The 27,814-nt window shown below is 41.0% G+C and overlaps 1 protein-coding gene across 5 annotated transcripts; it reads left to right on the top strand.

Annotated features, from left to right (window-relative positions):
* MAP3K8 (mitogen-activated protein kinase kinase kinase 8) lies at positions 1–26,179 on the top strand. 5 transcript variants are annotated; one of them, XM_070428630.1, is made up of 9 exons: positions 1–254; positions 2,628–2,864; positions 6,327–6,683; positions 12,767–12,934; positions 15,196–15,457; positions 17,271–17,377; positions 22,813–22,965; positions 23,889–24,135; positions 25,082–26,179. In XM_070428630.1, the coding sequence occupies exons 3-9, from the start codon at positions 6,348–6,350 to the stop codon at positions 25,210–25,212; spliced, it is 1,404 nt and encodes a 467-aa protein (XP_070284731.1). In that variant the 5' UTR covers positions 1–254; positions 2,628–2,864; positions 6,327–6,347; the 3' UTR covers positions 25,213–26,179. The 5 variants fall into 5 exon arrangements, with proteins under 5 accessions (XP_070284731.1, XP_070284739.1, XP_070284721.1 ...); XM_070428620.1 differs by lacking the exon at positions 1–254 and adding an exon at positions 553–630; XM_070428638.1 differs by lacking the exon at positions 2,628–2,864.
* Positions 26,180–27,814: the final 1,635 nt, after the last annotated feature.

Genomic DNA, 27,814 nt, shown 5'->3' with positions numbered 1-27,814 from the left:
CGCTGCGCCGCCACCCGACCGGGTCAGACGCCGTGAGTCCGGGCCATCGAGGACGGCCTGGGCTGGTTTGTCCGCTCCGGTCTTGACGACGCACCTCGCTCCGGAGCCGGTCGCCCAGGCTCCAGCCTCTGCCACCGCCGGACCGCGGGGCCCCAGCGCATCCGGCTCGGGAGCGCCGGTCACCCGCTGCGCACCGAGCCGTCGGGGGGCCGTAACTGGAGCGCCCGGCCTGCGGGGGCGAACGGAGGCCGCAGGTAAGTCAGTGTTGGGGGGCTCAGGAGCGTCTTTCTGGTCTCAGCCCTGCGGGATACCCCAGCGGTTCACATCTTGAAAGAAAGGGTGTCCCCGGCGGGGTTGCAGACTCCCGGGCTCGGGGAGGCGAGGGCGTGCGGGCCGCCCCCACGGCTGCGCTTCCGTCCTGCGGGTCGCGCTGCAGCCGGCACAGCTGGAAAGCACCTTGCGCAAGGGGCTCACGCGGCGCCCGCGGCCCCGCCCCCTTCCTCCTCCTTCCCGGATCCCTAGCGCGCGAGCCCCGCCGGGCTGGGCAGTGCGCGGGGACGCGGGCGCCGTGTCGCCGGCTCCCACCGCGGCTTGTGCCTCCCGACCCTGCACTCTTCCAGCCGAGACCCGGTGAGTGCACCTCAGAGGCTCAGGGGCCCCGCTGCCGTCGCCAAAGTGACGGGCGCTTTTGTAATTTACAAACCCTTTAAAAGCTCCTTTAGTCGCGAGGAACGGGAGAAAGGGAGTGGGGGTGGGGGTTGGCGGAGCAGAGAGCAGTTTGAAGAGAAACTTAATTTCATGCTTATAACTCGGTAAAGAAGGGGTATTAGCAGAACACGAATGCCAGGCTTTTGGTCTAAGAATATTAGGAAGGAAAAAGTTAACTTACAAATGTTTCCCGTGGTAATGCGATCCCAGGACCCCGAAATTCTTCTAGTTTTGGGCGGAGAACACTGCTTAGAAGGCAGCACGGCTTGCACAGAGCTTATCCCAAAAGTTGATAGGGAAGGCCACAGCTGTCTTTAAATGAAGCATTACAATGTCTGTTTCACTTTTGGAAAGACATACATTGATCCGGAATAAAAGGCGACTCCAGATAAGAACAGGGAAAGAAACACAAATGCAGCTGCTTTACATGTCTGTGGCCTAAATCTCAGGTGTTTGCCAAGTAGAATATAATCTGATTCCACCAGGTGCCCCCAACTCTAATGGATTGCAACAGTTCTGGCAGATGCCCTTCAGGATTCTAAGGAAAATTGGATGGTTGAGGCATCTAGAGATTTTGAAGCAGAGTGGCTGTGCTTCTATATAGGTAAACCGCGTCATTCTGTGGCTTTTCAAAAAAAATTTATTTATATATAATATATATAATATATATAATATATATAAAAATATATAATATATAATATATAATATATATATAACATATCATATATATATATATATATATATATATATATATATATATATGCCCTGAGTGCCAATGTGCTAGTTTGGCAGAGAAATCTTTTAAATGGGAAGCAACGCAGGTATGATCATGTTTTGTTAGGCAGAAGTGATGCCCATAAACTTAGCCGTTTTCATTCACACTTGCAAGGAAACCCTCAACTATGCAAGTAGCCATGACATTAATGTTTAGAAATAGGATTTCCTTTGGCTTTATGGATGATTTCTGAAATAATTTGAAGCAAATAATTTTGACTGTGTTTGTTCATCTTTCCATTTCTAAACGTGGCATAGTCATTTACTTTGTTAAGAAGTAGGAATTTTATGAAGATTTTTATTGTAAACTGTGTGGGGAAGGGTCTTGATTGCTAAAGTAGAATACCCACAATCTACACTTTTTCTACATGGATACTGATCATTAGTAACTTGGAAATCATTAGCATATTGTCTGCTTAATTTAGGCTGGAAAGTGCTGAGGCTCTTTACAGGGGTATTTCATGGGCGGACTGGTCATGGGGTTGCTTGGGGAGCACTGGTTTGCGTGAGAGGAGTCCTGCATTGCTAAGGAATTATGCCTGGCTCCAAAAACAGTCTCAGTCATACACTCCTCCACCCCCTCTGCCCTCCTGCCCTGCTTCCCTCCTCCCTCCCTCCTGTTCTGCTCTGCCTCCACCATAAAGTTTAAGGGTATATGTATTTAACCTCTGCCTTAGGTTTTACATATAAATACTTGAGACTTTCTGCAGGCGTTAAAAACCATAATTGTCTTTCCCCTTTGGATCTGCTGACTGGCTAGTAAACTGTACAGACCTTTTCCTCTCTTTCTTGAGTCACATTACTATTGAGAACTTTATTTTCTCTCAAGTCAGCCATTTGATAAGTGAGTCCAGCAGCCTTGGAACTTTCCAGCCAGTGGGGTCCTAAGTCAGGCTATTTTTGTCTTAACTTCTGTTTTTCAGTAAATTCTACAAGTAGAAACTGCAACTAAATGGCTCAATGAAACCCAAGGCCATTGTTCCTCCCTTAACCGTAGCAATTCCTTTCAGAACTCAACAGACTCCAAGAGTGTACAAGATCTCTCTGAGAGGAAGCTTCCTTTGCTTTCTGGATGTAACTGTGGTGATAACAACCATCAAAGTATTTCATAGGTTCTGCCTTTTTTTCTTTGTGTTTTGTTTTAGATACAATCTTTAAACCTTACTGTGAAGAAGCTGGGGACTAGGTAGCCACATCCCATTTGCTGATAAGAAAGGAGGCCTAATGCAATATCTGCAGAGCCAGGTGGCTGACTCAGTCCCTGTGTCTTTTATGCACACAATAGCACTTTGAAATAATACAGCTTGTTTACTGTGCACCCGACTTTGCACCAGGCACCTTGTGCACATGAGCTCCTTTAATCCTCAGAGCCATCTTATGAGGTAGGTGCTGTTATGATTCCATTTAACAGATGGGGGAGTTGAGGTACAGAGAGGCTAAAGTATTAGCCCAAGATCATGCAGTCAATAAAAGAAGGGCCAATATTTGACACCAAGCAGTGTAAGTCTAGATAGAACAGTGGTTCTCAACCCGTGGGTCGTGACCCCTTTGGGGGTCGAACAACCCTTTCACAGGGGTTGCCTAAGACCATCGGAAAAACACATATATAATTACATATTGTTTTTGTGATTAATCACTATGCTTTAATTATGTTCAATTTGTAACAATGAAATTGGGGGTCACCACAACATGAAGAACTGTATTAACGGGGGTCGCGGCATTAGGAAGGTTGAGAACCACTGAGATAGAATGTCAGACTGCAGGGTGCTGCTTTCTTTCTTGAGGCATAATTTGTTGGTAGTAGTGAGAATGGCACCAGGTGTTAGACTGATGGCGACTTGGTTCAGCAACCTCAGTACTTGAGTTCTGGCTAGGAAAGAATTCAGAACCAAGTCTCAAACTAAGAGAATTTTTACTTAGGAAGTCAGAGGTAGAAGAAGTGAGTGGTAGAATAAATGGGCTCTAGAAATAAGTTACAGAGACAAAAGAAGGGCCCTTGGACCTTAGAAAGAGAGGCAAAGAAAAAATACGCCTGGGTGGGGGGAAGCTGGGGAGGAGAGGGAAAAGGCCCAAGGAAAGCTCACTGCATCCTCCATCTTAAGGGCTTTTAAGGGTGGAAATTTTAGGGGAGGTCCCAGGGGAAGATTCAATACAATAGTCATCAGCTTCCCAGGTGTGGTCCTTTCAGGGTATTGGTCTCCACTGATTGGTCAGCATCAGGGCAAGGGATCATTAGTCAATGCAGCGGGTCCTGATGTCAGCCATGGTGTCACTTGTCTGCTTTTGCTGCTTTTTGGGGCCTGGAGCTAAAACACAACTGAGGTCTAGATTGCATTTGATGCTGGTCAGAACCTCATTGTCCTAGGGCAGTGATGGCGAACCTATGACATTCGAACTCATTTTTTTGGTTGATTTTTCTTTGTTAAATGGCATTTAAATATATAAAATAAATATCAAAAATATAAGTCTTTGTTTTACTATGGTTGCAAATATCAAAAAGTTTCTATATGTGACAGGCACCAGAGTTAAGTTAGGGTTTTTCAAAATGCTGACACGCTGAGCTCAAAAGTTTCGCCATCACTGTCCTAGGGTCTTAATGCATAAGGGCTGTTCTCCAGCTCCCTTGTTTCTTTTCCCTCTAAGGGCGTCTAACCTGCAGGACTAGCAACATGCCAGGGGAGGAAAGGTCCGGGGAGTGTCCAAACCACATGACCATCGAAGTGGAAGATCAGGGAGTCTAAACCTCATGACCAGTGATAAACCTCATGACCAGTGATATGCTAGGGGAAGCAAGGTTACTCTGGGGACCAAGTCCTTGTTTTCCCAGTTTTGCCCATTGCTAGGCAAATGAGGCTGTTCACTCTGGTGACTCTCTGTATCGTCCTTACTCTGAACTTGTCTGTCTAACTGCCTACCACAATTCATGTATTAGAAAATGAATGAGTTAATGACAATGCAAAATTGTGTGATTCTTTTCTTTTTTAAAATTTTTATTAAATTCATTGGGGTGACATTAGTTAATAAAATTATATGGGTTTCAAGTGTGCAATTCTATAATACATCATCTGTATATTTCGTGGTTCTTTTCTGAAATGAAATTCACTGAGAGGCCAAGTAGCTGGGTGGTGAGTTGCCTGTGGAACATTTCCTGGTGTCTCCTACTGGAGCTCCAGGTTAATGGAAGTCTGTGGCCTTTTTGCACTGAGTGTAGAATATGTAAAGGCTTGTGCTCTTCAGAGAGAGGCTGTGCTTTCAGGAACACAGTAGTTTAAGTAGACATACTGACCTCCAAATTCTCTTAGGCCTCTTAAACATTTTTTACCTTTAATTCTTTGGAATAGAATTAAAATCCTGAGCATTATTGGTTTTCCTTTTTCTCATTTGCAGATCCCCAAGTGTAGCACCTGATTTGTATATCAGAAATGAAATACAGTAGTGGCTAATATAGTTAGTTGGCCTTACTCAGGTCTTGCTTATAATAAATTTGGCTTTCCTGGCCTCTTTGTAAGATCACAACTTCTAGAGGGCCATTAATCTAGATATCAAATTAACCTTGTTAGAACCTTGTGATGTATGCTTTGTACCATTCAAAAATTCTGGTCTCTAAGCCAATCAGTGAAAGATAAATACCACATGATCTTACTCATTTGTGGAATATAAAGAACATTATAAAATGATGGACAAAAATAGATGGAGGCAAAGAAGCATCCAACAGACTGTCAAACTACAGCGGGAAGGCAGGGGAAGGTTGGGGGGTTAAGAGAGCAAACCATTTGGCTCAGTGGTTAGAGCGTTGGCCTGCGGACTGAAAGGTCCCAGGTTCGATTCCGGTTGAGGGCATGTACCTCGGTTGCGGGCACATCCCCAGTAGGAGATGTGCAGGAGGCGGCTGATCGATGTTTCTCTCTCATCGATGTTTCTAACTCTCTATCTCTTTCCCTTCCTCTCTGTAAAATATCAATAAAATATATTAAAAAAAAAAAAAGAGATCAAACCAGTGGACACAAGACACTGAGGGGGGTGGGGGGGGGGGGAGAAGGAGTGGTAGGGGAGGTGGGGGAGGGGGAGGTCAATGGGGAAAAAAAGGAGACATATGTACTACTATTTGTAATACTTTAAACAATAAAGTAAAATTTTAAAAAATTCTGGTCTCTAGAAAGGACAGCTGAAAAAAAGAAAAGAGAGGACAGCTGACTCACAGATTAAAGAATCTTCTTCCCCTTTCTCATACTCATTGCTGACAGAAGGAAGATTTGAGGCTTGTCCCACGTCTGAATGAACTGTTTAAGTCATTTGCATTAGAATTATCCCTGAAACTTGACCTACTGTCCTCAATTTGCTTAAATTTAAATCCATTTTACATGCTTCCGGCTTCAAGGCCTGACTTTTATTTGGTAAAGTAGTTCTTTTTCTTTAAGGACACCTGATGCATAAAAGCCACAGAAACCTTGCCAGGAAGACTGCCCCCTTGGGGGAGTAGTGGAGTTGGAAGCTGTAAAAGGCCAGGAGCCTTAATTCCTGGGATTCCTGAGCTGCTCTTATTCCTGTTTATGTTTAGTGAAAGTTTGTTTTCAGTGGCTATGGCTGATGCCACCAACTCAGTAAGTGAGTAAGGAATAAGCTGTTTGGATCTCGGGTTTCCCCCCTGCAAGTGAACAAGTTGGACTAAAGGTTATCTAAGGTCCCTTTCTTCAACTGTCCACTTAAATTCACACACCTAAAGACACAGAGCCCTCCTTTTTTAAACAACGGTGTATAGGAGCTCAATCCTTTTATGTCAGTTTCCCATTGATTTCAAATGCCAATACAAATATGGTAAACACAATATTTGTTTTCTTTTGCAGACTCTGGAAAGCACAACAGTAATGGAGTACATGAGCACTGGAAGTGACAATAAAGAAGAAATTGATTTATTAATTAAACATTTGAATGTCTCTGATGTAATAGACATTATGGAAAATCTTTACGCAAGTGAAGAGCCAGCGGTTTACAAACCCAGTCTAATGACCATGTGTCAAGACAGCAATCAAAACGAGGAGCGTTCAGAGTCCCTGCTGCTCAGTGGCCAAGATGTGCCTTGGTTGTCATCAGTCAGATATGGAACTGTGGAGGATTTGCTTGCTTTTGCAAACCATATATCCAATACTGCAAAGCGTTTTTATGGACATCGACGACAAGAATCTGGAATTTTATTAAATATGGTATGTTTTTTTCCTGATCAATCGAGTGCTGCAGCTTCATTTAATGGAGAGTGGCATTTGAATTTGGGTTAGACTGGCTGTCAGGTATGATTTTTTAAAAATGTAATATCTGTAAGATTCTTCATGTTGAAGGTGCAAAAAGAGTCTTTTTTTAAAAGTTCCACTTAAACAATTTTTAGTAGTAGTTCTACAAAAAGGGAATGAAGAAGAGTGTCTTTTAATTTAACAATTCATTAAAAAGCTCATTCATCATTTAGGCAGAAGAGAAAGGTTTAATGAGAATTCTTCTTCTGAGGGGAATAAAAACTTTGTCTTTAGTTAATATTTTTGAAAGCTGAATTTTTTGGTCTTGTCACATATAGAATTTTCACAATATCAGTACTGGCTAGATTTAGTTTTTGCAGAAATGTATTCTGTAGGCAGTAAATAGCTATCTACAGATTCACTCTCTTTAATTGGTAAAGTATGGATGACAAATGATGTATTTGCTTGTCATTTCAAGTATGCAAATAATCCAGAATATTGTGACAACACTTTGTTGCTACAAGAATAGATCAGGTGATGTGTTTAGGTGTGCCTGGGATTCTCTCAGTCTCTTAATGTGTCAAAGGTGAATGTACGTGCTGGCTAAAGGTGTTCTAATTTTTTAAAAAGAATAATTTACAAAGGAGTAGAGGGTAACTTGGAAAACATGCTTATTGATGAAAGTGACTCCCTTGCCTTTGGTGCATCTAAATGGCAAAATGGCTAATGTGGGGAGAAGGTCAGTGCTGAATGGTAGAGTCTGGACAAATTACTTAATTATTTTGTTTTTATTGCATACCACATTCATTCAATTTAAAACAACACAGTGACTTTGGTCAGCTATATAGTGAATTGTTTTGTTAGAAGCCAGTTGTGTTCATCTGTAGCTCAATTTGGAGGAAGATTACATTTTGCATAGTTGTGTGACTTACTTTGGTTTGGTCTACCAAATTGTATTTAATAGTTGACAAAGTACTTTACCTTGAGAATATTACTTTTGTTAATCATTGAACTAGAAGCAATACTTGATTTTCTTAGCTTAAATATAGCTGGTGAACTCTGGTTCAAAATTATGTATAAGTCTATAATGACAAATGTAATTGTTTATGCATTTCTCTTTTTTATTACATATTTGTGTGTCAAAATAGACATTTTAAAGGAAAACATGCAGAATAAACAAATTACTCTTGCTTGTAAATCTGTAGAGTCTTAGGTACATTTCCCCTGATGCATCAGACTGGTGAGAGACAGGACATAGACCTTCATTGGGAATGTACAGAAGGGAATTCAGGAAAATTATGAGAAGTAGAAATAGCTTCCTAAAGGTTTTGGAGTTTAAACAAAAGCTAATGCAGAAAAGGAGAAATTAAGACATTTAAAGGAAGTGAAAATTTTAGATCAACTAAGGGTAAGAGTAAATGTCACTTCCTGCCATCGAGCCTATACTCTATAAATGAACAAATCTATATTTAGAGAAAACTTAAGAATAGGACATATCAGAAGACAGGGATCTTGAAAACTTTAAAAAGATTTTTTGTTTTAAAAATGATCAAGACTATAAAATATAAAGCAAGAAGACTTAAAAATAAAACAGGATAACAGGAAAAACTTAAAATCTACAGGAATTGACTGTGCTTCAGTGATTCATGGCTTTGGGGCTGTGGTTGACATTCCTGTCACTGACCTTAAGGATCAGATAAATCCCTGTGCCTGCTATATAGCCTATCAAAGCTCTATGTTTCATGAATAATGGCATAGAAATCATGACTTTCCATTCCTGATCATAGCTAGTTTGAGTGAGATGCTATAGGAGGCAAGGTTTGCTTCTAGCACCTCTTCATCCTCACATCATGGTCTCCTTGGAACCATCCTGTGGTCAAGACCTTTCTCTTTCCACGGTCTTCACCCTAATACTCTGTCAAAACTTTTTTCTTTTGGGCTTCATTTGCTGGTCTGTCTCTCTATTTTACAAAACGCCAGCTAATTATCTACCAAACAGATTGGTTCCATGGTAAGATCTATTTATAAGTATATCTCCCTATGGACCAAATGCTTTCATTCAAGTGAATGCTAGACATAGCTGGAATATCCACAGTGTATTAGGTGCTTTTCTAGATGCTAGAGAGATAGTAGTGAACTGTGCTTTTTGGTAGCTTACTGCCTGGTGATTGTAAGAGGCAAGTAAACAGGCCATTATAATGCAGTGCAGTACTTCCCCATACAACTACATCGTGACTGCTGTGGGGATGGTCAGGCAGAGCACCTCACACAGCCATGAGATGGGGTAGGTCGGCCAGGAGATTGCCAGAGAGGCTTCCAAGGAGACTTGATGCTCAAGTTATTGAGTTAGAGTCAGCCAGATGAAGGGGATGGGGAGCTGAGAGTGTTCCAGATGAAGAGAATAGCATGTACAAAGGCCCGGAGACATAGAGACATGGTGTCTTCCAGGCACCCAACCACCACAATGCCTGTAGAGTTAATCAGTTAATGAGGGTGGAGGAACAGGAATTACAAAAATATCCTGAAGCACAGGCATGTTAAATGGTGCTTTGCAGGTGTGTGTTCTTTTCCTAAAATTATTTCATAAAGATTACACCAACTTCCAGCAGGACCAGGGAAGAAACTTTGGGAGACTATCATAGGGGTTGCTTTGTGTAAGAGTGCCACAAGTTATTTATAAACTTTATAATCTAGACCAACTCATAATAACCTGATCTGGGATGAAGAACCTAAAATGGTTTTCAAATACTTAACTCTGGTGATGGGGTGCTGAAGGGCCCAGCTGTGGGTGTGAGATTCTGCATGCTGTTCCTCAGGGTTAGTCATGGGGTCCCAGCTTCTCAGGGATGGAAAACCTTAACATTACTGAGTTAAATCCTCCTCTGTCTGAAGCTTGGATCACCCCCCATTCATCATCTCCAATAATTGCTGGAGGATTTTGGTCTATACTTGATAATCTCCTCTGATGAAGAGTTCATCATGTAGCGGGGCATTTAATTTCATATTTGGCCAATTCTTATTGTAAGACAGTCCTTTCTTCAATAAAACTAAAATCCATCTCTGACTCTTCTTAATCCTATTTCTATTCTTTGGCCATCAAAAGATATATGTGATGAGGAGTGGTGAAGACTGCAGGCCCATTAATTAAAGTTCTTGCATATGTATCTCAGCTCTGAAATGGATTAGTTATATGACCTTGGACTAGTTATCACACCCCTCTATGCCTCAGTTTACTCATTTGTAAAATGGGTAACATGACAGCACTTACTCTAGGATTGTTGGTAGAACAAATGATGAAAGCACGGGACCTGTTTACACATAGTGAGTGTTGAAAGAACACAAGCCATTTCTGTATTTGTTGTATATAATTGTTACTTTCCTTCCTTGTGACTATCCTGTCAATATTTTAAAAATTGCATGTTCCCCACATCTCTCCTCTTTCACAAACACGTCTCATTGTGTCTTCTACTTCTCATGTATTTTAGTGTCAGCTTCCATCATCATCTGGGTATCGCCCTCTGAAGTCAAGCCTGTGCTGTGCCTGTCATGTAGCCCAGAACACGAACATGGCGGGCCTTTTGTGGTGTGGCCAGCCTCTCTTCTAGAGACTATGCTCCGTTAATATAGCCCAAGGTCGCATCCATTTCATTGCAGCCACATCACACAGGTCCCTCAGGGAATTTCTTTTCACTGAAGTACCTAAGGATTTTTCTGAAGTGTTTTTCCTGGCCCAATGTTATCTGGTATCTGTGACAGTGATATGGAGCTTATAATGTCTGCACTTGAAGAAGGCTTTGATCATTTGAAGAATTGGCAGAGATAAGCGGCACAAAGATCCACAAGATTATTTGGTAGAGCCCCCTGGGAAGAAGGGGGGAAAAACATCTCAAACCCAAATAGGGAAGGTCTGAGCCAGGGGAAAAACCAGGGACTGTGCAGAACTGCAAAGGGGTTAGCACTTGCCTATCACCCTGTCCATCAAAGGTGGCCATGGAGGACTTGGGGGACATTCAGAGGGGATCCCTGAATGTGGGAGGTTGTGACATGGAGGTGAAGGTACTTGCAGCATTTGATCCAAAGAGGGTAAGGTGTGCTCAGTGACATGTAAACATAGGCTTTTAATAACTGGGTTTTGATCATGGCTCAGCTTTAATTATAGCTTCCTGGAAGATAAAAGGCTCTTATCCAAAGACTAGGAGTGGTGGCTTTGGGGACAGACAGCCCCAAGTTTGAATCCTGACTCTGTCACTAACTAGTGAGTTACTTAACCTTTGAAGCCAGTTTTCTCATCTGTAAAATGGAGATAAAAATAGTACTTACTGCGTAGGACTGTTGTGAGACTTTGATGAGATAATGTTCAAGTACTGAGCACAGTGCCTGGCGGATAATTAGCACTCAATATATGGCTGCTATCATTATTTTTTGTCCTCTTAGAATAAGAGACACTGAGTCAAAACCTATTAAAACAAATTTTGGTTAAACAAAAGTAAAGCTTTCATGAACGTGAATTAAACACTGAAGTGAATGACAGAGAGGCTACAGTGAAATTGGATCTGTAAATATTTAATGGCAAGAAAGGCAGTATTCAAGCAGGATTGAATGCAGTGAGCATAGTTCTGTCTAAATGTGGAAGGGGACTAGATTCGTCACGTTCTTTGCTGTAAAACGAGGCCCCCAGTAACTTGAGGTGACACACTTCTTGAAAGGAGGTCATATTTCAAACAAACCGAGCCTGTGGTCTGTCCTTAGTCATTTTCCCTCTAGAGCTCTGCACAGGATTCTGCACAGAGGACATGCTCAGTAAATATTTAATTTTTCAATTTACTGACTTCACATGTCTAAGTATAGAGTTCTGTTTCATTCCCTGACTAATAGTGACCACATCTGCTTGTGGAGTGGAGACTGAGTGAATAACTGTGACGGTTACTAGAACCATTCCCGGAGCAGAGGCCTGTGAGGAGCCCCCTGTGCCTGCACATGAATCAAGTGTCCATTCTTTGCTCCTGTGGACTGCAGTTCCCCCTTTCTTCGTCTGCATGTGAAAGAGCTTGATGTTGCTTTGATGGTTTCATAATTCCCAGATTCATAATCTGAAGTCCTATTTTTACTAATTATACTTGCAAAAAAAACTTGTATTTTTGAGACACTTTATCTCTTGAAAGAACACTTTAACCATGTTTTAAGCCTGTACTCCAGGTCATAGTTCCTGTGGACTGCCTTATTAATTTGTTTTAATTTTAATTATTTCTCTTTTTAATTGTTTACTCTTTCAAAATCAAGGTAGACTTTGATATGCAGTAAAACACACAGATCTTAAATTTGCAGTTTGATGAGTTTTGATAAATGCACACACTTGTAACCCACACCGCTGTCAGACTATATCCCTTAATTTTTGAGTGGACTGGTTTCAAAATCTCTTGTCATGAACTCTTGGAGGTTAGGGATCATCTATCTCTTGCACAGCAGCCTCCTCAGCCCCAAATACTGTGCCTGGCACATACTGTGCACTCAGTAAATACTAAATGAGTAAGTAGATGAGAAATAATTCCGCCCTTACTTTATTTAGGTAGCACTGCCAACTCATAGCTCTGGCATAACACATTGTTTTCCAGAATCCTCCATGATCATCAGTTTATTTCCACACTCTCTCTATATGCATCATGTCTGAGTAATAGCTATGTGGACTAACAGGTTAGTACATTTTAATTGGGAGCAAGTCAACTTGCTGGCAGAGTTTATATTTATGCAATCTTTATTTTCAGCCTCTTGGACACAATAGTCATGCTCCCTTAGATAAATCATTTTTAGAGTTCTATTTGGCAATTAATGACTCCTGAGTAGATGGAAATCTGATCAGGTCTGACCAGGGATGAATGTGTTTCTGTTACATGCTTTCTCTGTCTTGGCTGAAACTCTAAATATAGTCTGTACACTGTTATGATTACACACAGTGACAATATGTGTAGGAATGCAATCTAAAGTAACCAGTTTTTAAAGGGCTGGTCTTAGAAAAGGATTTTGCTGGAATTCTCACCTTACCACATTTTTATTTATTGTAGGTAATCACTCCCCAAAATGGACGCTATCAAATAGACTCTGATGTTCTCCTCATCCCCTGGAAGCTGACTTACAGGAATATTGGCTCCGATTTCATTCCTCGGGGGGCCTTTGGAAAAGTGTACTTAGCACAAGATATAAAAACTAAAAAAAGAATGGCATGTAAACTGGTATGTTCTTTATAACCAGACAGAGTGAACTGCATTGCATTACTCAAAACTTGTTAGCCTTTGAATGGATCTTGTCTAAGGTTGCCCTGTCCAAAAGTATCTGTGTTTTATGCATTTGCTTGCTCCTGGGGCCGTTCAGACCCTAAATCTGCCCACGTACATAGTTGATTTTAATCTAGTTTGCCATGATAAAAAAAGAAAGTGCTGGCTAATTTAGCACCAGTTTGGATAACAGACGTCATCTCTCTTGTGGTGGGCTGGGGTAGAGGGATGCTCTCCTGCAGGAGCAGATCCTTGTGCTGCTCCTTTAATCCACCCCAGGGGAGTGGACCAGGCAGGGAAGCAGAAGTTGGGAAAGCTGCAAAGTTCCCAGGACTGCAGATTAAAGGGCTGAACTTAAATAGACTAATTCTTGAAAAGACCCCATCTCTTCTTATTAACCAGTTGTTGGTGAGGTGCCCCCACTTTGGAAGAGTGTTTGGCAGTATCTACCTCAGCTGAACATGCACAAGCCCGATGGCCCAGCAATTCCATCGCATAGGCATGTGCACGTGGTCACCGAAAACTATGTACTAGAATGTTCATGGCAGCACTATTTGTAATAGTCCCAAACTGAAAAGTTTCCAGTTGCTAAAATGTGGTATATTGACACAGTGGAATGCTGAATAGCCAAGAAAATAAATGATTTACAAAGGTAATAATGTAGATGAATCTCATAATCACTATGTTGAACTAAACCAGCCAGACACAAAATATGATCTACAGTATGAGTTTCTACTTATACTAGAATAAAGGCCAAAAATAGGCTCACCAAATCCATGCTGTTGGAAATGAGGTTAGTGGGCTCCCTTAAGGAGCAGTAACTGGAGGGGTCCAAAGGGGTCTCTGGGTGCTGGTAGAATTCTGTTTCTTCATCTAGATGTTGGTTATATGGGTATGTTCAGCTAATAATGCATTGAGTTTGATACTTAACTACTTTTACACTTTTATATATGTCTGTTTTATTTTAAAACATTTCTAAGTGCAATAAAATAAACTCCCTTGATTTAACAAAAATAAAATAATTGCTGAATATCATCTCAATCTCTGTTATCATAATTAAAAGATTGACAATATGTTGGCTTTATTTGTTCCTTCATAAAGATTTGGTAGAATATCTGGTATTAGAAGGAAAAAACCCAGGTGTCATAATAAGCCACTTGAAGCTTTCAATTAGAGAGGATATATTCATGTTCTTTTAAAAACATCTGGTGCCATAAAGATCTTAGAACCAAAATGTCCTGTGTTTCAGTTTCATCATAAAAGGCATGGGAAAACAGCTTTGTGGGTTTGCTTTCCTTGTTAATACTTACATTTAATTTTTAAGCTATATATATTTTCTTAAAAAATAAAAACATATAAGATAATTAACAACTCCAAACAGATTCAGAAGAGGGTGGGCTTAATAAATGAGATCCCTTTTCTTGAGGGAACTACTGTTAATGGGTTCTTATGTACCCTTCCAGAAAGTCTCTATGGACATATGCTTGTATAGTTAAATTATTTTTAATTTTATTTTTTGCAAATGGAGACATAATATACATACTTCTGTGTCTTGCATTTTTCATCTAACACTGTACATTGGAGACATTTCATATCTGAACTGAAAGATTTATTTCTTCCTTTATTAATGACTTGATTTTCTATAGAATGGATGCTCAATGCTTATTTTAAATGCATTGTTAGAGGATGAGCTGTGGAACCAAAGACATATTATTTTATGACATGAACTATTGAAAATATGACCTAAAATCTAAGTGCTATGGAAATTACATATATAATAGATAAGAAATTATCTCTTTTGATGCAGTCATAAATGTTTCTTTGATTGGCTTTCTATACTCTAAATGAAAATAATAATTTATACATTCTTGTGTTTTTTATTTTCTTATTTTGAATTGCTTACCTAAAGCTGATATAATGTAAAGGCAGATCTCAAGTCAACCTTATTTTAACTAAGCAGTACAATTTTATGCAGATCAGGGTATCCTTGAGGGCATTGATTTGTCTTCTGATCTGTGGGTTGACAGTCATCTCTTGGCATCTGAGGGGGATTGGTTCCAGCAAACCCCAAAGATACCAAAATCCTCAGATGCTCACATCCCTTAGTTGGACCTTGGTATCAGTGGGTGAAGAACCTGCTGGTACAGAGAGCTGACTTTATATATATTTTTCATTGTCCTGGAGTTGTTTAGAATCTTACTGGTATTTTTGTGTTTTAGATCCCAGTAGATCAATTTAAGCCATCTGATGTGGAAATCCAGGCTTGCTTCCGACATGAGAACATTGCTGAGTTATATGGCGCAGTCCTATGGGGTGAAACTGTCCATCTCTTCATGGAAGCAGGCGAGGGAGGGTCTGTTCTGGAGAAACTGGAGAGCTGTGGACCAATGAGAGAATTTGAAATTATTTGGGTGACAAAGCATGTTCTCAAGGGACTTGATTTTCTACACTCAAAGAAAGTGATTCATCATGATATTAAACGTGAGTTATCCTTGTATATGTACCTTTTCGGCTTAATGAGACTGGTTAGGAGGCAAATGGGCTCCTTTCTTCAATCTAAGGAGTCTTAGTGGCAGGGCAGGGCAGGGCGCACAGCTCCCTTGAAGCACCTTGCCTTTTCCCCCACTGTGCTTCTGAACACCTTTGAGAATCAAGAGGGGTCACTTTGAGAATCAAGAGGGGGAACTTTCAATGTCATAAGGAAGGGTGATTATCCAATTGTAGAATAGACTAGAGCAGCCGTGGGCAAACTACGGCCCGCGGACCGGATCCGGCCCGTTTGAAATGAATAAAACTAAAAAAAAAAAAAAGATCGTACCCTTTTATGTAATGATGTTTACTTTGAATTTATATTAGTTCACACAAACACTCCATCCATGCTTTTGTTCCGGCCCTCCGGTCCAGTTTAAGAACCCATTGTGGCCCTCGAGTCAAAAAGTTTGCCCACACGTGGACTAGAGCCACACCACCCTTCTATTAAGTACTTCCTCTGGCTTTTAAAATACTAATTTACTTAAAAACATACACCTGCAGCCACATCTTATTGAGAAACAAATAGCTTTTAAATTTTAAACATCCATTTGTCAATAGTTCATTCAATAAGCCTTCATTGACTGCTTTCTAGGAGTAAGGTGAGGAGGAAATTGAAAGAGAGACCCACTGTGGATCCTTAATACCTAATGATAAATAGGAGTAGCAGGACTTTTACTGAAAAAAATGGGTATTTTACTTATTTTATTTTTTAGAAAGTGGCTTAATAATAGTATGTTTATATCATAGAATTTGGAACGCAAGCTCTTGAGCATTAATGTATTTTTTTCTAGCTTTATTGAGATATAATTGACAAATAGCATTGTGTAAGTTTCATGTAATGATTTGATATATGTATATATTATAAAATGATTACCACAATTAGGCTAGTTATCACATTCATCACCTCACATAGTTATAATTAATTTTTGGTGGATGAGAACTTTTAAAATCTACCCTTTTAACAACTTTCCAACATACAATATGGTATTAACTATAGTTATGATGTTGTATGTTACATCCCCAGGACTTATTCATCTTATAACTGAAGTTTTATCCTTTGGCCACGTTCACTCATTTCCCCCACCCACTGGCTCTGGTAATCACCAGTCTGTTCTGTTTCTATGAGTTTGGTTTTTTAGAATCCACATATAAGTGAGATCACATAATATTTGTCTTTTTCCGTCTGACTGTTTTACTTAGCATAATGCTCTCAAAGTCCATCCAGATTGTCACAAATGGCAAGATTTCCTTCTTTTTTATGGCTGAATAATATTCCATTACACACACACACACACACACTGTATATCACATTTTCTTTTTTTTAATATATATTTTTATTGCTGACAGTATTACAGATGCCCACCACCTCTTCCCCCCACCCCCCCTCAGGTCTTCAGTACCCTATTGTCCATGTCCATGGGCTATGCATATAAGTATATAAGTTCTTTGGTTTCTCACTCCTTGTCCCTCGACCCCCCACATCTAGGTATGCCAGTCTATTCCATGCATCCATGCTTTCAGTCTTATTTGGTTTCTATGTCTTGGTTGTTGTATCTTTAACATTATTAGTGGCTGCAATAATTTACGTCCATATTGGCTGAATTCTTGACAGACCTGAAGTGATTTTTACCTAGACTCAGCCTCCTCTTTTGAATATATTACACCCATTTCAGTAGGGAAAGCATTTCAATCTATTCTAATTTGGGACTTGTTTTAGATAATGCTTTCATTTTATTGACTAAAAATTTTCCTCTCTTTATAGCTAGCAACATTGTTTTCATGTCAACAAAAGCCGTTTTGGTAGATTTTGGCCTAAGTGTTCAAATGACTGAAGACATCTACTTTCCTAAGGACCTCCGTGGAACAGAGGTAAAATTATATTCCTCCAAGAATGATTGATATCTTATTAAGAGTAAAAATAAAAAATGCCTATCATTACTGTAGAAAGGACAAAGAAGGGGAGAAAAGCCACTGCATTAAATTTTTATCATCATTGGATCATATTTAATGAGTACTTTATCTGTGCCAAGTACTCATTTTAGCACTTTAAATGAATTTTATTTTTTAACCCTCACAACAATTCTATTATTGGTAAACACTATTATTACAGGCAAATATTATTATGATTTCCATCTATATATATATAAAGAGGTAATAAGCTAATTGGTCCTAATGGTGTCCCAGTCATGACTGTTCAACAGGCTGCACGCACACAGGAGCTGATGGGCAGGAACAGGGACAGGGACTTGTGCCACTGGGACATGAGGCTGCCGCTGTGGGGAAGGCGGGGGGGGGGGAGGGCGGCGCATGCAGGCCTGCCATGCCGCCTGGCCCGGAGGGGGGGGGGGGTGTCAGGATGGGGGCCCGGAGGGAAGAGCAGATAGGCAGTTAGGGGGATCAGGCCAGGAGAGGAGAGCAAATAGGCAGTTAGAGGATTCAGACAAGGAGGGGAGAGCAGTTAGGGGGATCAGGCTGGCAGGAGACAGCAGTTAGGGCCATCAGGCAGGCAGGAGAGCAGTTAGGGGCATCAGGCAGGCAGGAGAGCAGTTAGGGGCATTAGGCACGCAGGCAGGTGAGCGCTTAGGAGTCAGTGGTTCTGGATTGCGAGTGGGATCCCAGAATGGAGAGGGTGCAGGTCAGGCTAAGGGACACCGCCCCCCGCCCTCCAGTGCCCAAAATTTGTGCACTGGGCCTCTAGTTTTATAATAAGGAAACAAGATTGAAGAGCTTAAAACCAAGTGTTCAAAGCTTCTCAGCTACATAACTATCTGGAACTTGAATCCAGTTTTTTTCTGAGTCTAAAATCTAAGATCTAACCACTGTATACCTTTTTAATATAACAAATATATATTCTTAGTTTAACTGATGATTTGGTTCATTTACAGCCATCATTTTTAGGGTCATTGATAACATTTATTAAGAACTGACAACATTTTAGGCCTAACTTTAATCCTAGGGATCCTATAATAAACATCATTTATTATACCATAATTAAATCTTATTGAATATATGAACTAGTAATAATACTTATATTTGTGAAGAAAAATAAAGCAAAACCAAAAAAACCTTTCTTGAATCTAAATGAGATTCAGAGAAATGTATTCATGGGTTTCAAATAATATATTAATTTAACATTCACATTGTTAAACTGAATAGTTGGTTCATGTAGTGAGTGTCTCCTGAGCATCTGCTGTATGGCAGACTGTTGCAGGTACCAGGGATGAAACATGGGACAAGGTCAATAAGGATCATGCCTTGGTGTACTTTTTGGTGAAAGAAGCTATGTTAAATTGACCTGAATTATTAACAGGTCAAAGAGTTAGTTCACTGTTGCTTATGATGGACAATGAGGGATAAAACTGGGAAGGTAAATGGGTATAGTAGTTGCCTTTCTCACCCATGTCCACTATGGTGGGTGCTTAACTATCAGCCACCCAGCCCCATGCCCTTCTCTCTATTGGAGGTGCCCCCAGAAAATGGAGAGAGGGCACTTGGCTGCATCTTTACCTCAAGATTACCAGGTCAGTCTTAGTGTTCAACCAAATAACAGCCCTTAGTCTAGCTGGTAGATATATTGATTGCACTGAACTCAGTTGCAGTGCAATAAATAAATAAATAAATAAATATTTATTTATTTCAAAATGAGATTTTGTAAGCTTTTCTTAACTCTCAGAGCAAAAACTTTCCTGAGCAGCAGAAGAAATCCTTGTTTTTGCTGATATTACTGAAGTTAGTTTGGAAAATATTTGAGAGAAAATTTTTGATAGTCATCTTTGAGCAGAATAATATTCAGAAGAGAAAACTGTTCACTTTTTAAAAATGTTTTAGTCCCAGATCTTAAGACTACTTCACCAAAACACAAAATCTAAGACTTACTACTTAGACATGTTTTTTGGGGGTAGAATTTCCAGCATATTTTGCATTAGTCAGAAGTTTAGATATGTGACAGTGTACCATTTTTCCTGGAACCAAGTTGAGAGACAAACTATTTATGGTATTAAAGATGGAAAATACCTTTTTCTTCCTGGCAGTGCGATCAAATTCAACATTTTGCAACGTCTGGAGGAAGACATGCCCCTTCTGGGATTCTCTAGCAGAAAAAGAATGTGTCTTGGAGTATGAGATAATAACATAGTGTTCACTCCTGGGTTAAGTTATTTTCACCAAATGTAAATTGTTTTTTTATGAATTACTAAACTGGCTTTGGTGTTTAGTGTTTATAGTTATAAACTCTCTTCTAATCAACCTGCACTTTAATATCTATATGGTACTCAGGAACAGAAATTTGACAGTGAGCAAGTTTGCGATGTCACCAGTGAAACCTTTCAGTAAGCTTGTTTTTAACCTCATTCTAAAGAGCCAATAAGGGGTAGTGAGTCAAAGTCAAGCATGCACATTTGCTTTTCTTAGAACTTGTTCACTTGGCTACTTCATAGCTGCACATGATTTTTGATTCCTGCAATATATGGAATCAGGCACCCCACCTTGGGTGAAGCTCTCCCTCGATCAGCCTGTCCCTTCTACCTGTACATAGTTCCTCAATGCAGACACTGGTCACCTGTGTTTGATATCTCTCTCTCTCTCTCTCTCTCTCTCTCTCTCTCTCTCTCAAAAGCAGGTTTATAGTTGTGAGTATGTGAAACAGAGTTTATTCTTATATTATTATTTATTCATTATTATAATACCAGAGGCCTGGTGCACAAAATTTGTGCATGGGGGGAGGGTGGGTTGTCCCTCAGCCCAGCCTGCACCCTCTCCAATCTGGGACCCCTCGAGGGATGTTTGACTGCCCATTTAGGCCAGATCCCTCTTCTGCCTGTCAGTCTGATCACCCCCTAACCATTCCCCTGCCAGCCTGATCGATGCCTAACTGCTTCCCTGCTGGCCTGGTCACCCCCAACTGCCCTTCTCTGCCATCCCGGTCACCCTTAACTGCCCTCCTCTGCAGGCCTGGTCCCTCCCAGCTGCCCTCCTCTGCTGGCCCGGTCACCCCTAACTGCCCTCCCCTGCAGGTCTGGTCCCTCTCAGCTGCCCTCCCCTGCAGGCCATCTTGTGGTGGCCATCTTTGAACACATGGGGATGGCCATCTTGTGTGTTGGAGTGACGGTCAATTTGCATATTGCCTCTTTATTATATAGGATTTATTTGTGTTACAACTATAAACTTATTTTTGCCCACCTTTGTATACAGGGTTAATCTGGTATATATTCAATTTATTGTTTTTAATTACACAGTGCAGAGAAAGAATAAATAATAAATGTAAATAGCTAATTAGAATCACATAACATGGTCCTTTAAAAAAAGTTTATTTTCTTCTGATTTGGTATTTGGTCTTCATGTAAGTTAATATGTAATCATCATATGTGTGGACACACACACACACACACACACACACACGTCTCTTTCCCTTTGTAATAAATGTGCTGAGAGGTGAGTGCCTTGACCCCTGACATGACATCTAGGTTCCTTTGTGTCAGTGCCCATGTCTGAGGGCGTGCTACTCAGAGAGCCTCACCCAGGTCCCACCAGGCCTGTTTCATGTCTTGAGTCAGCCAGCCTGCAGAGTCTTTGATCACCTTACCCTGCTGCCCTGGCTCTTACTGAACTTGAGGAAGCAGGAGCTCTGAGCCATTGAGCCATGTAGCTCTGAGTGATCTGTCTGAGGGATCACAGCCAGGTCACCAGGTGGACAGGACACTGCTGTCCCCAAATGTGTAGTCACATGGAGTCTGCAGAGCCCTATTGCACAGCTGCTGTTGGTTTCACCAATTGTACATATTTTGCCTAATCCTTCTATTGCAGGGAGGAAGTGGGCATCCCCTACTGACAGTTAATTCTCCCCACTGCATTTATTGTATAACTTTGTGATTATACTTAGTAAAAAAGTCTTTTAGGATCTGTTTTTGCTTCAGGGGAAGTTTGAGAACAAGGAGCTTGGCTGGCCAGTTTGCTGAGAGGGAGGGATGGAGAGACAGATAGATGATAGATAGATAGATAGATAGATAGATAGATGATAGATGAAAAGCAAGCCAGCCCAGAAATGTGTTGTAGAAAGAAGTTGAGCAGGGTTTGGATGAGGAAACTGGTCAATTTCTCCTGTTTTTGTAAGCCAGTTCTTTACTTCTTTATTCTGAAACTAGTGGCCCAGTGCATGAAATTTGTGCACATTAAAAGGGAATTAATTACAGGAAATATTTTAATATTGCTATTTGCCCTTTCTCTATAATAGAAGTGTCAGAGAGGAAAGAAAATTAGTAAAATGTATATGAAAATCTCCCTCCTGTTAGAGTCTGGGGAGCACTGCAGGACCCAGAGTGAAGTCTTTGCCCACCCATGCTCGCCTTGAAATTGTGCAAGACCCAGACCTGGCTGGCCCCACCCCTGTCAAGCCCCTCAGGGCAGGGGCGCAGCCTCAGGTCCCCTGGCCCGACACCGGGGGTGGGGGGGGTGTGCAGCCTCAGGTACCCCATCAAACTCCGCCGGGCAGGGGGCACGGCCTCAGGTTCCCTGGCCCTGGCGCGAGGGCACGAGGGTGTGACAACCATTTGCATGTTAGCTCTTTATTATATAGGATGTATTCTGGGAACACTTACCCCCTTCTCAATATTCAAATAACAGGCAGCATGAAAATTCCTTGAAGTTAAATATTATTAATTAGGATATGCCTGGACCAGCCACAAATCCAGATCATTGGGCACCAGTGTTTGTTCTTGTTTTCTCTTTTTTAGGTTTAGAAACAAACACTTCTTAGAGAAACTATTTTTAAACCTAGCCCTACTTTCCCAGCAGCAACTCGGGAAACTAAATTGAATTTTCACAGTGTTAACAAGGCCTTGAATATTTGGTCACTGAGCTACGTGGAAGGTAGAAATAATAAGTAGCTCATAGAAATGACTAATTAGGATCATATTTAAAATACTGCATTTTAAAAGTTCTTCTCTTCCAAGTGATCAGTGTTAATACCATGTGGACTTTGCTGACTTTTATTATTTAAATTTTATTACTGCAATTTAGTGACAAACATGAGGTGTAGAAGAATATTTGTAGTGTCCATTTAAATATGAAAGGAACTGGTGTTTTAGCAGAAACATGCATCAGTGCTTTGCAGAACTTTGATGTACCGGGTCCCAGGTGACTGTTACTCTCCTTAGCTCATGGGACACAGCAATGGCACTCTCATGAAGGGATGAAGCGTGCAATAGATATAGTACCAGTGGATGAGCCAGCTTCCAGAACTGGATTAGGGAAATGGAAACCCAGACAAGCAAGGGGAGTCAGACTGATGTTTCCTGCTTCTTTTTCAGATTTACATGAGCCCAGAGGTGATCCTGTGCAGGGGCCATTCAACCAAAGCCGACATCTATAGCCTGGGGACCACGCTTATCCACATGCAGACGGGCACCCCACCCTGGGTGAAGCGCTACCCTCGCTCAGCTTATCCCTCCTACCTGTACATAGTAAGTGGGGGTCAATGAGGGCTGAGCTGGGCCGGTTTCCACCTGTTCAGGAGTGCTGCACTCTTTTCTGAGTGGATGGGAGTGAGCTAGTGACCCAATGAGGAAGCCCCATTCTCACAAAGAAGGCATTGCTATTTTAATGGGAACTTACTAAAATGTACATTGGGCATCAATTATATGCTATTCTGTTAGACATCTATATATATAAAAGGCTAATATTCATAGTGTCCCCTTGGGAATTCAACTGGGAGACCTGGAGTTTGATTGCTTGCTATGACGTGCGCTGACCACCACGGGGTGGCACAGAATGAAGGAAAGCCCTGGCCAGCAGCTGGCAGCCAGGGAGGGAAGGCCCCGGCCAGCAGCTGGAAGGCCTCGATTGGCCTTGATCACCAGCCAGGCCTAGGGACCCTACCCATGCACTAATTTCGTGCATCGGGCCTCTAGTGTAATAATAAAATGCCACTTAGTAGCCTCAAAGTAGCATAAATCTTTGAGCCAAAGCAGTTGTAAATGTTGTTTGAACTCTTAAAAAAAAAAAGAAAAAGAAGGTATTAGATTATAGATCCCCATGCCAGCTTGGCATGTAGTGAAACATGCAGCTCCTGTTTTATTGTGGAGAGATTCGGGAGCAGATACCTCCCCATGGAGCAGATACCGTGGTGACCCTTGAACCACTGTTGAGATATAAAGATGTCACTGTTTATTCAAACCTAGCATGTATCTTTGCACTGAATCAAAAGATGGGTTTAATTCGGTGTCCTTAGGAAATTAAAGGGCAACTTGTTTCAGGGTATAAGCTGTATTTGCTACAGGCCAGGAGGTAGGAAACCAGTGACTTCCCAGGTCATGTTACTAAAATACTTTTCCTATTGAGGGGATGTTTTCATATATTGATGCTAAGATGGCTGGTTTGTTGATAGATCCACAAACAGGCCCCTCCACTAGAGGATATTGCGGATGACTGCAGTCCCGGCATGAGAGAGCTGATAGAAGCTGCCCTGGAGAGGAACCCCAATCACCGCCCCAGGGCAGCAGACCTACTAAAACATGAGGCCCTGAACCCTCCCAGAGAGGACCAGCCGCGCTGTCAGAGCCTGGATTCTGCCCTCTTTGAGCGGAAGAGGCTGCTGAGTAGGAAGGAGTTGGAACTTCCTGAGAACATTGCAGGTACAGACACCCTGCTGTGTGCACTGCCTCTGGCTTCCCTCCTTTTTGTCTACATCACACCACTGATGGAACTGATGAAAGCACTTGAAAAAAAGAAAGGATTTCGTGAGTGCCATAAATTGTTTAAGAAATTTCAGGAAGAATGTGAGCAAAAGCATTTAAAAAATGGCTAATTTACCAGCAAGTTATAACAGGTTTTTAGTGCAAATGTTGGCAACACACTCATTGAGAAGTGCCTCTAACTTGCTTTTTTTGCTACAGAGAATATCATATGCCTTTAAAAGCAAATCAGGCATGATAGTTTTGCTGCTGGTAAAGACTGGGGTTCTGTTAAATTGAGTTATGGTAAGCCATGCCAGTCCTTGATTGGAAACATCATGGCACTACTCTGCCCACATAAAATACTGAGTGTGAAGTCAATTTGCATTTCTCTCTTCCTGTGCTTAAAATCTCTTTGTCAGCTATGCATCTTTCCCATTTAGGAAGATCAGTACATATTGCAGGAGCATTGAATAAGGGTGGAGAGGGGTTTTGTTATTTTAATAACAAAAACAATATTTTTGTTATTAAAATCTGTGTCATTCTTAATCTGTTTAGATCCAAACCCAGATGTCAGGCCTGGAATGCTTGTTTGCCTTTCTGCATCTTGTCTGACTTTTTCCATATTTAAAGTGTATCATCTAGGATGTTGGAAAACATGCCAGAAATTCTAGTTAATTTCTTGTTACATTGACTCTTTTTTTAAAAAACTTTTTTGTGTATGAAATCTGACACAGATTAGCCCATGGTGTTCACCTCTGTAGCTCTTTACTAAAACCAGTGCTTGAATGCTACTTCATTAGATCCAACCTGTTACTTTTTTTTTTTTTTGTAGAAGGAACAAGTATTTATTATTGAACACGTTTCCTGGTCATTTATTTTATTTTTTCAATGTTTCCCTTTTCAGATTCTTCATGCACAGGAAGTACTGAAGAATCTGAGATGCTAAAGAGACAACGTTCTCTCTACATAGACCTTGGAGCCCTGGCCGGCTATTTCAACCTTGTCCGGGGTCCACCAACGTTAGAGTATGGCTGATTGTTGTTTGCTCTAAATTAATACTCAGCTTTTGTCTCCTGGAAGCTAGTTCTGCTGATTCTACACAGGGGCTCTGTCCAGTGAATTGTGCCATTTATTAGCTGGCATTGTGGGCTCCCATGACTGATGAATGTGACTCCAATGGCTCCTGTGTGTTTTATTTGTGGAGCTGCCCTATCTACCAGGTCTAAAAGTTCTCATTTTTCTGATGGGGTGACTCAAGGGGAGGAATTAAGTGTTCCTAGAAGGATCATTTCTGGTGACTGATTTCATTCACTGTGCACTTTGCTCAAAATTGTAAAAATACCAATTATAAGAATAATATATTAGCCTAAAATTACTATTCTTGGTTCTAAATTAAGTCTGGGAACTTCATTTAACTCAGAATAGTTGTTTTGTATATATTAGTGTATATTATACGCCAACTGTTTGGGCCTTTGTCAGTAGATTCTAGTTTAAATTAAAGTCATTATATTTTGGGTGAATAGAGCAACTTGAATATTGTAGTAATAAGCTGAACTAGTGTCTTGCAAATGGCTAACTGACTAGTGAGAAGCCATCTGACAGCAGGCCACTAGTGATGGGTTCTGTTATGTTCCTATGGAAACATTTTGTACTGTACATGCTATGCTTAAAACATTTAAAACATGATGTTTTGAATGTGGATAAAACTGTGTAAACCACATAATTTCTGTACATCCCAACGGATGAGAATGTGACCTTATGAAAACTGGAAACTTGTCAATTCTTACTGATGCTACTTTTGTAACTCTTATGACTCTATTTTCTTTTAAGCATTTGTATATTAAAATAGCATACTATGTATGTTTTATATCAAATGCCTTCATGAGTCTTTCATATATATATTTTTAACATTGTAAAATATGTGACTATATCTACTTAAAGTATGTTTTTACATCATGCAAATGAAACCGACACTTTTATCCAATATGATTGGTCAAATCAACTGAATAAATTCAATATTTTGCCTTAATTGTTGTGAAAGGTGTTATTCTAACCCTGGACTGAAGGTGGGATCCAGGGGTGGGGATATAGGTTGGAGGAGAACATGTATCATTCGGAGGCAAAAAATACTTGAAAGCTTTGCAAATTGTATGTACGCTCCTCTTCTATTGCCATTGTATCAAGCTGTTGTCATCTGGATTGGGGTGTGTCCCTTCGGTATATTGAGGTAAAAAAATTATAAGCCACTAGTTCAGGCTAAGTCTGGTTCTATTTTGGATCTTATTTTTCTACATTTGTATTGCCGTGAATATATACTTGCATGCTCCATGCCTATTAGTGTTTGCCAAGTTAATAACTAAGTTGTCTTTGTACAAGGTAGATTTCAGTCATGCACACCAAATTCTAATGGAAACTGTTGAATGGGTCCATCATTCACTGAGTGAATAGTATTATACTTTCACATGTGTTATGTAACACACGCCAGACCTGTAATCTTCACAACACACATGTGAAAGATGTGTTGTTACCTCTGGTTTTATTCAGAGGGGAGAGCAGAGCAAGTAAAGCAATAGCTGGTATTTGAACCCAGATCTTTCTGACTTCATCGTTCATATTTCTTATGCTATGCTGCTTATAAATGATAGATCATTTCACTGCAAAGCAAGCATAATGCCCCCACTGGGATTCAAGTCTCTAAATAAGGGTGAGGTGGTTTAACCACAAAGTTAATGGAGCTTCCGCTTCGGGTTCTCACTTGCAGGGCCCCCTCCGAGACCCTCTGCCCACTTTCATATTATCCCTGATCAGGCCCAACAAAACCTAGATCTGGGTCAAGGTATACAACTTTTGATGATTTTTACAAAAATCTAAATAGCCAATATGAATTGAGTTCTAGTTAACAAATTCCACTTGGAAAATACTATTCCTTTTAAAGAAATTGGGGCAGTTGTGGAGAATTGGCGTTTTTTTCCCCAAGATGTGACCGGTGGTGGTGGTGGCTGAGAAAGTAGTCATGAGAGCTGTGAGGGGAGGTTCAGGGCTGGACCTGTGCACTGAGAATTTGCAGAGCTGTTGACCTTGGAAGCCAAGAGTTAAAGCTGGGTTAGGTCACAAGCTGGAGAATCAGCTTAAGAGAAGTAATGAAGCCCTGAGTGGGTTCTGAGGAAAGCCATCACTCACCTTCTGATACGATGAGCAGTGAGACTGCCAGGCTTGAGTGTATCTAGGACAGAATAATCGCATCCTGAAATCTGCCCACCTGCTGCAGGCAACAAGGTTTCTGATTGTGTGGTGGCATTGGGATGCATTATGGAAAATAGATGGGACCTTTCCAAATTGGGCCTCAGAGATCATCTGGTCTCAGCCCCTTATGAGATAGATGGAGACATGCTTGCTGGAGGTCACCAGGCCAATGCTAGAGTGTCTTCTGGTTATCATCACCCACTTGTATTTGCCTGGAGATCAGCAAAAGAGCCTGAAACAGATGATGAAGACCGTCTGCCAGCAATGTGCTGGGCCCAAGGGGATTTTCCCAGCCTTGGAGAGATGGGGATCAGCCAGTGCATCTATACCCTTAGAGCTAAGTTTACATTGCTATCTGACACATCACTAAGCACCACAGTGGGACCTGAAATCA

Source organism: Myotis yumanensis, unplaced genomic scaffold (assembly GCF_028538775.1).
Source record: "Myotis yumanensis isolate MYYU_CA2020_CCGP unplaced genomic scaffold, mMyoYum1.0.hap1 SCAF_1, whole genome shotgun sequence".
NCBI lineage: Eukaryota > Metazoa > Chordata > Mammalia > Chiroptera > Vespertilionidae > Myotis > Myotis yumanensis.
The sequence above is the reverse complement of the archived record's forward strand: the minus strand, read 5'-3'. Positions and strand labels throughout refer to the sequence as shown.

Bases quoted from the DNA above. Each gene is read 5' to 3' on its own strand.
- MAP3K8 (XM_070428638.1), top strand. From the start codon at position 6,348: ATGGAGTACATGAGCACTGGAAGTGACAATAAAGAAGAAATTGATTTA. The intron at 6,684-12,766 runs GTATGTTTTTTT...TATTTATTGTAG, and splicing joins CTGGAATTTTATTAAATATG to GTAATCACTCCCCAAAATGG. The intron at 15,458-17,270 runs GTGAGTTATCCT...CTCTCTTTATAG, and splicing joins GATTCATCATGATATTAAAC to CTAGCAACATTGTTTTCATG.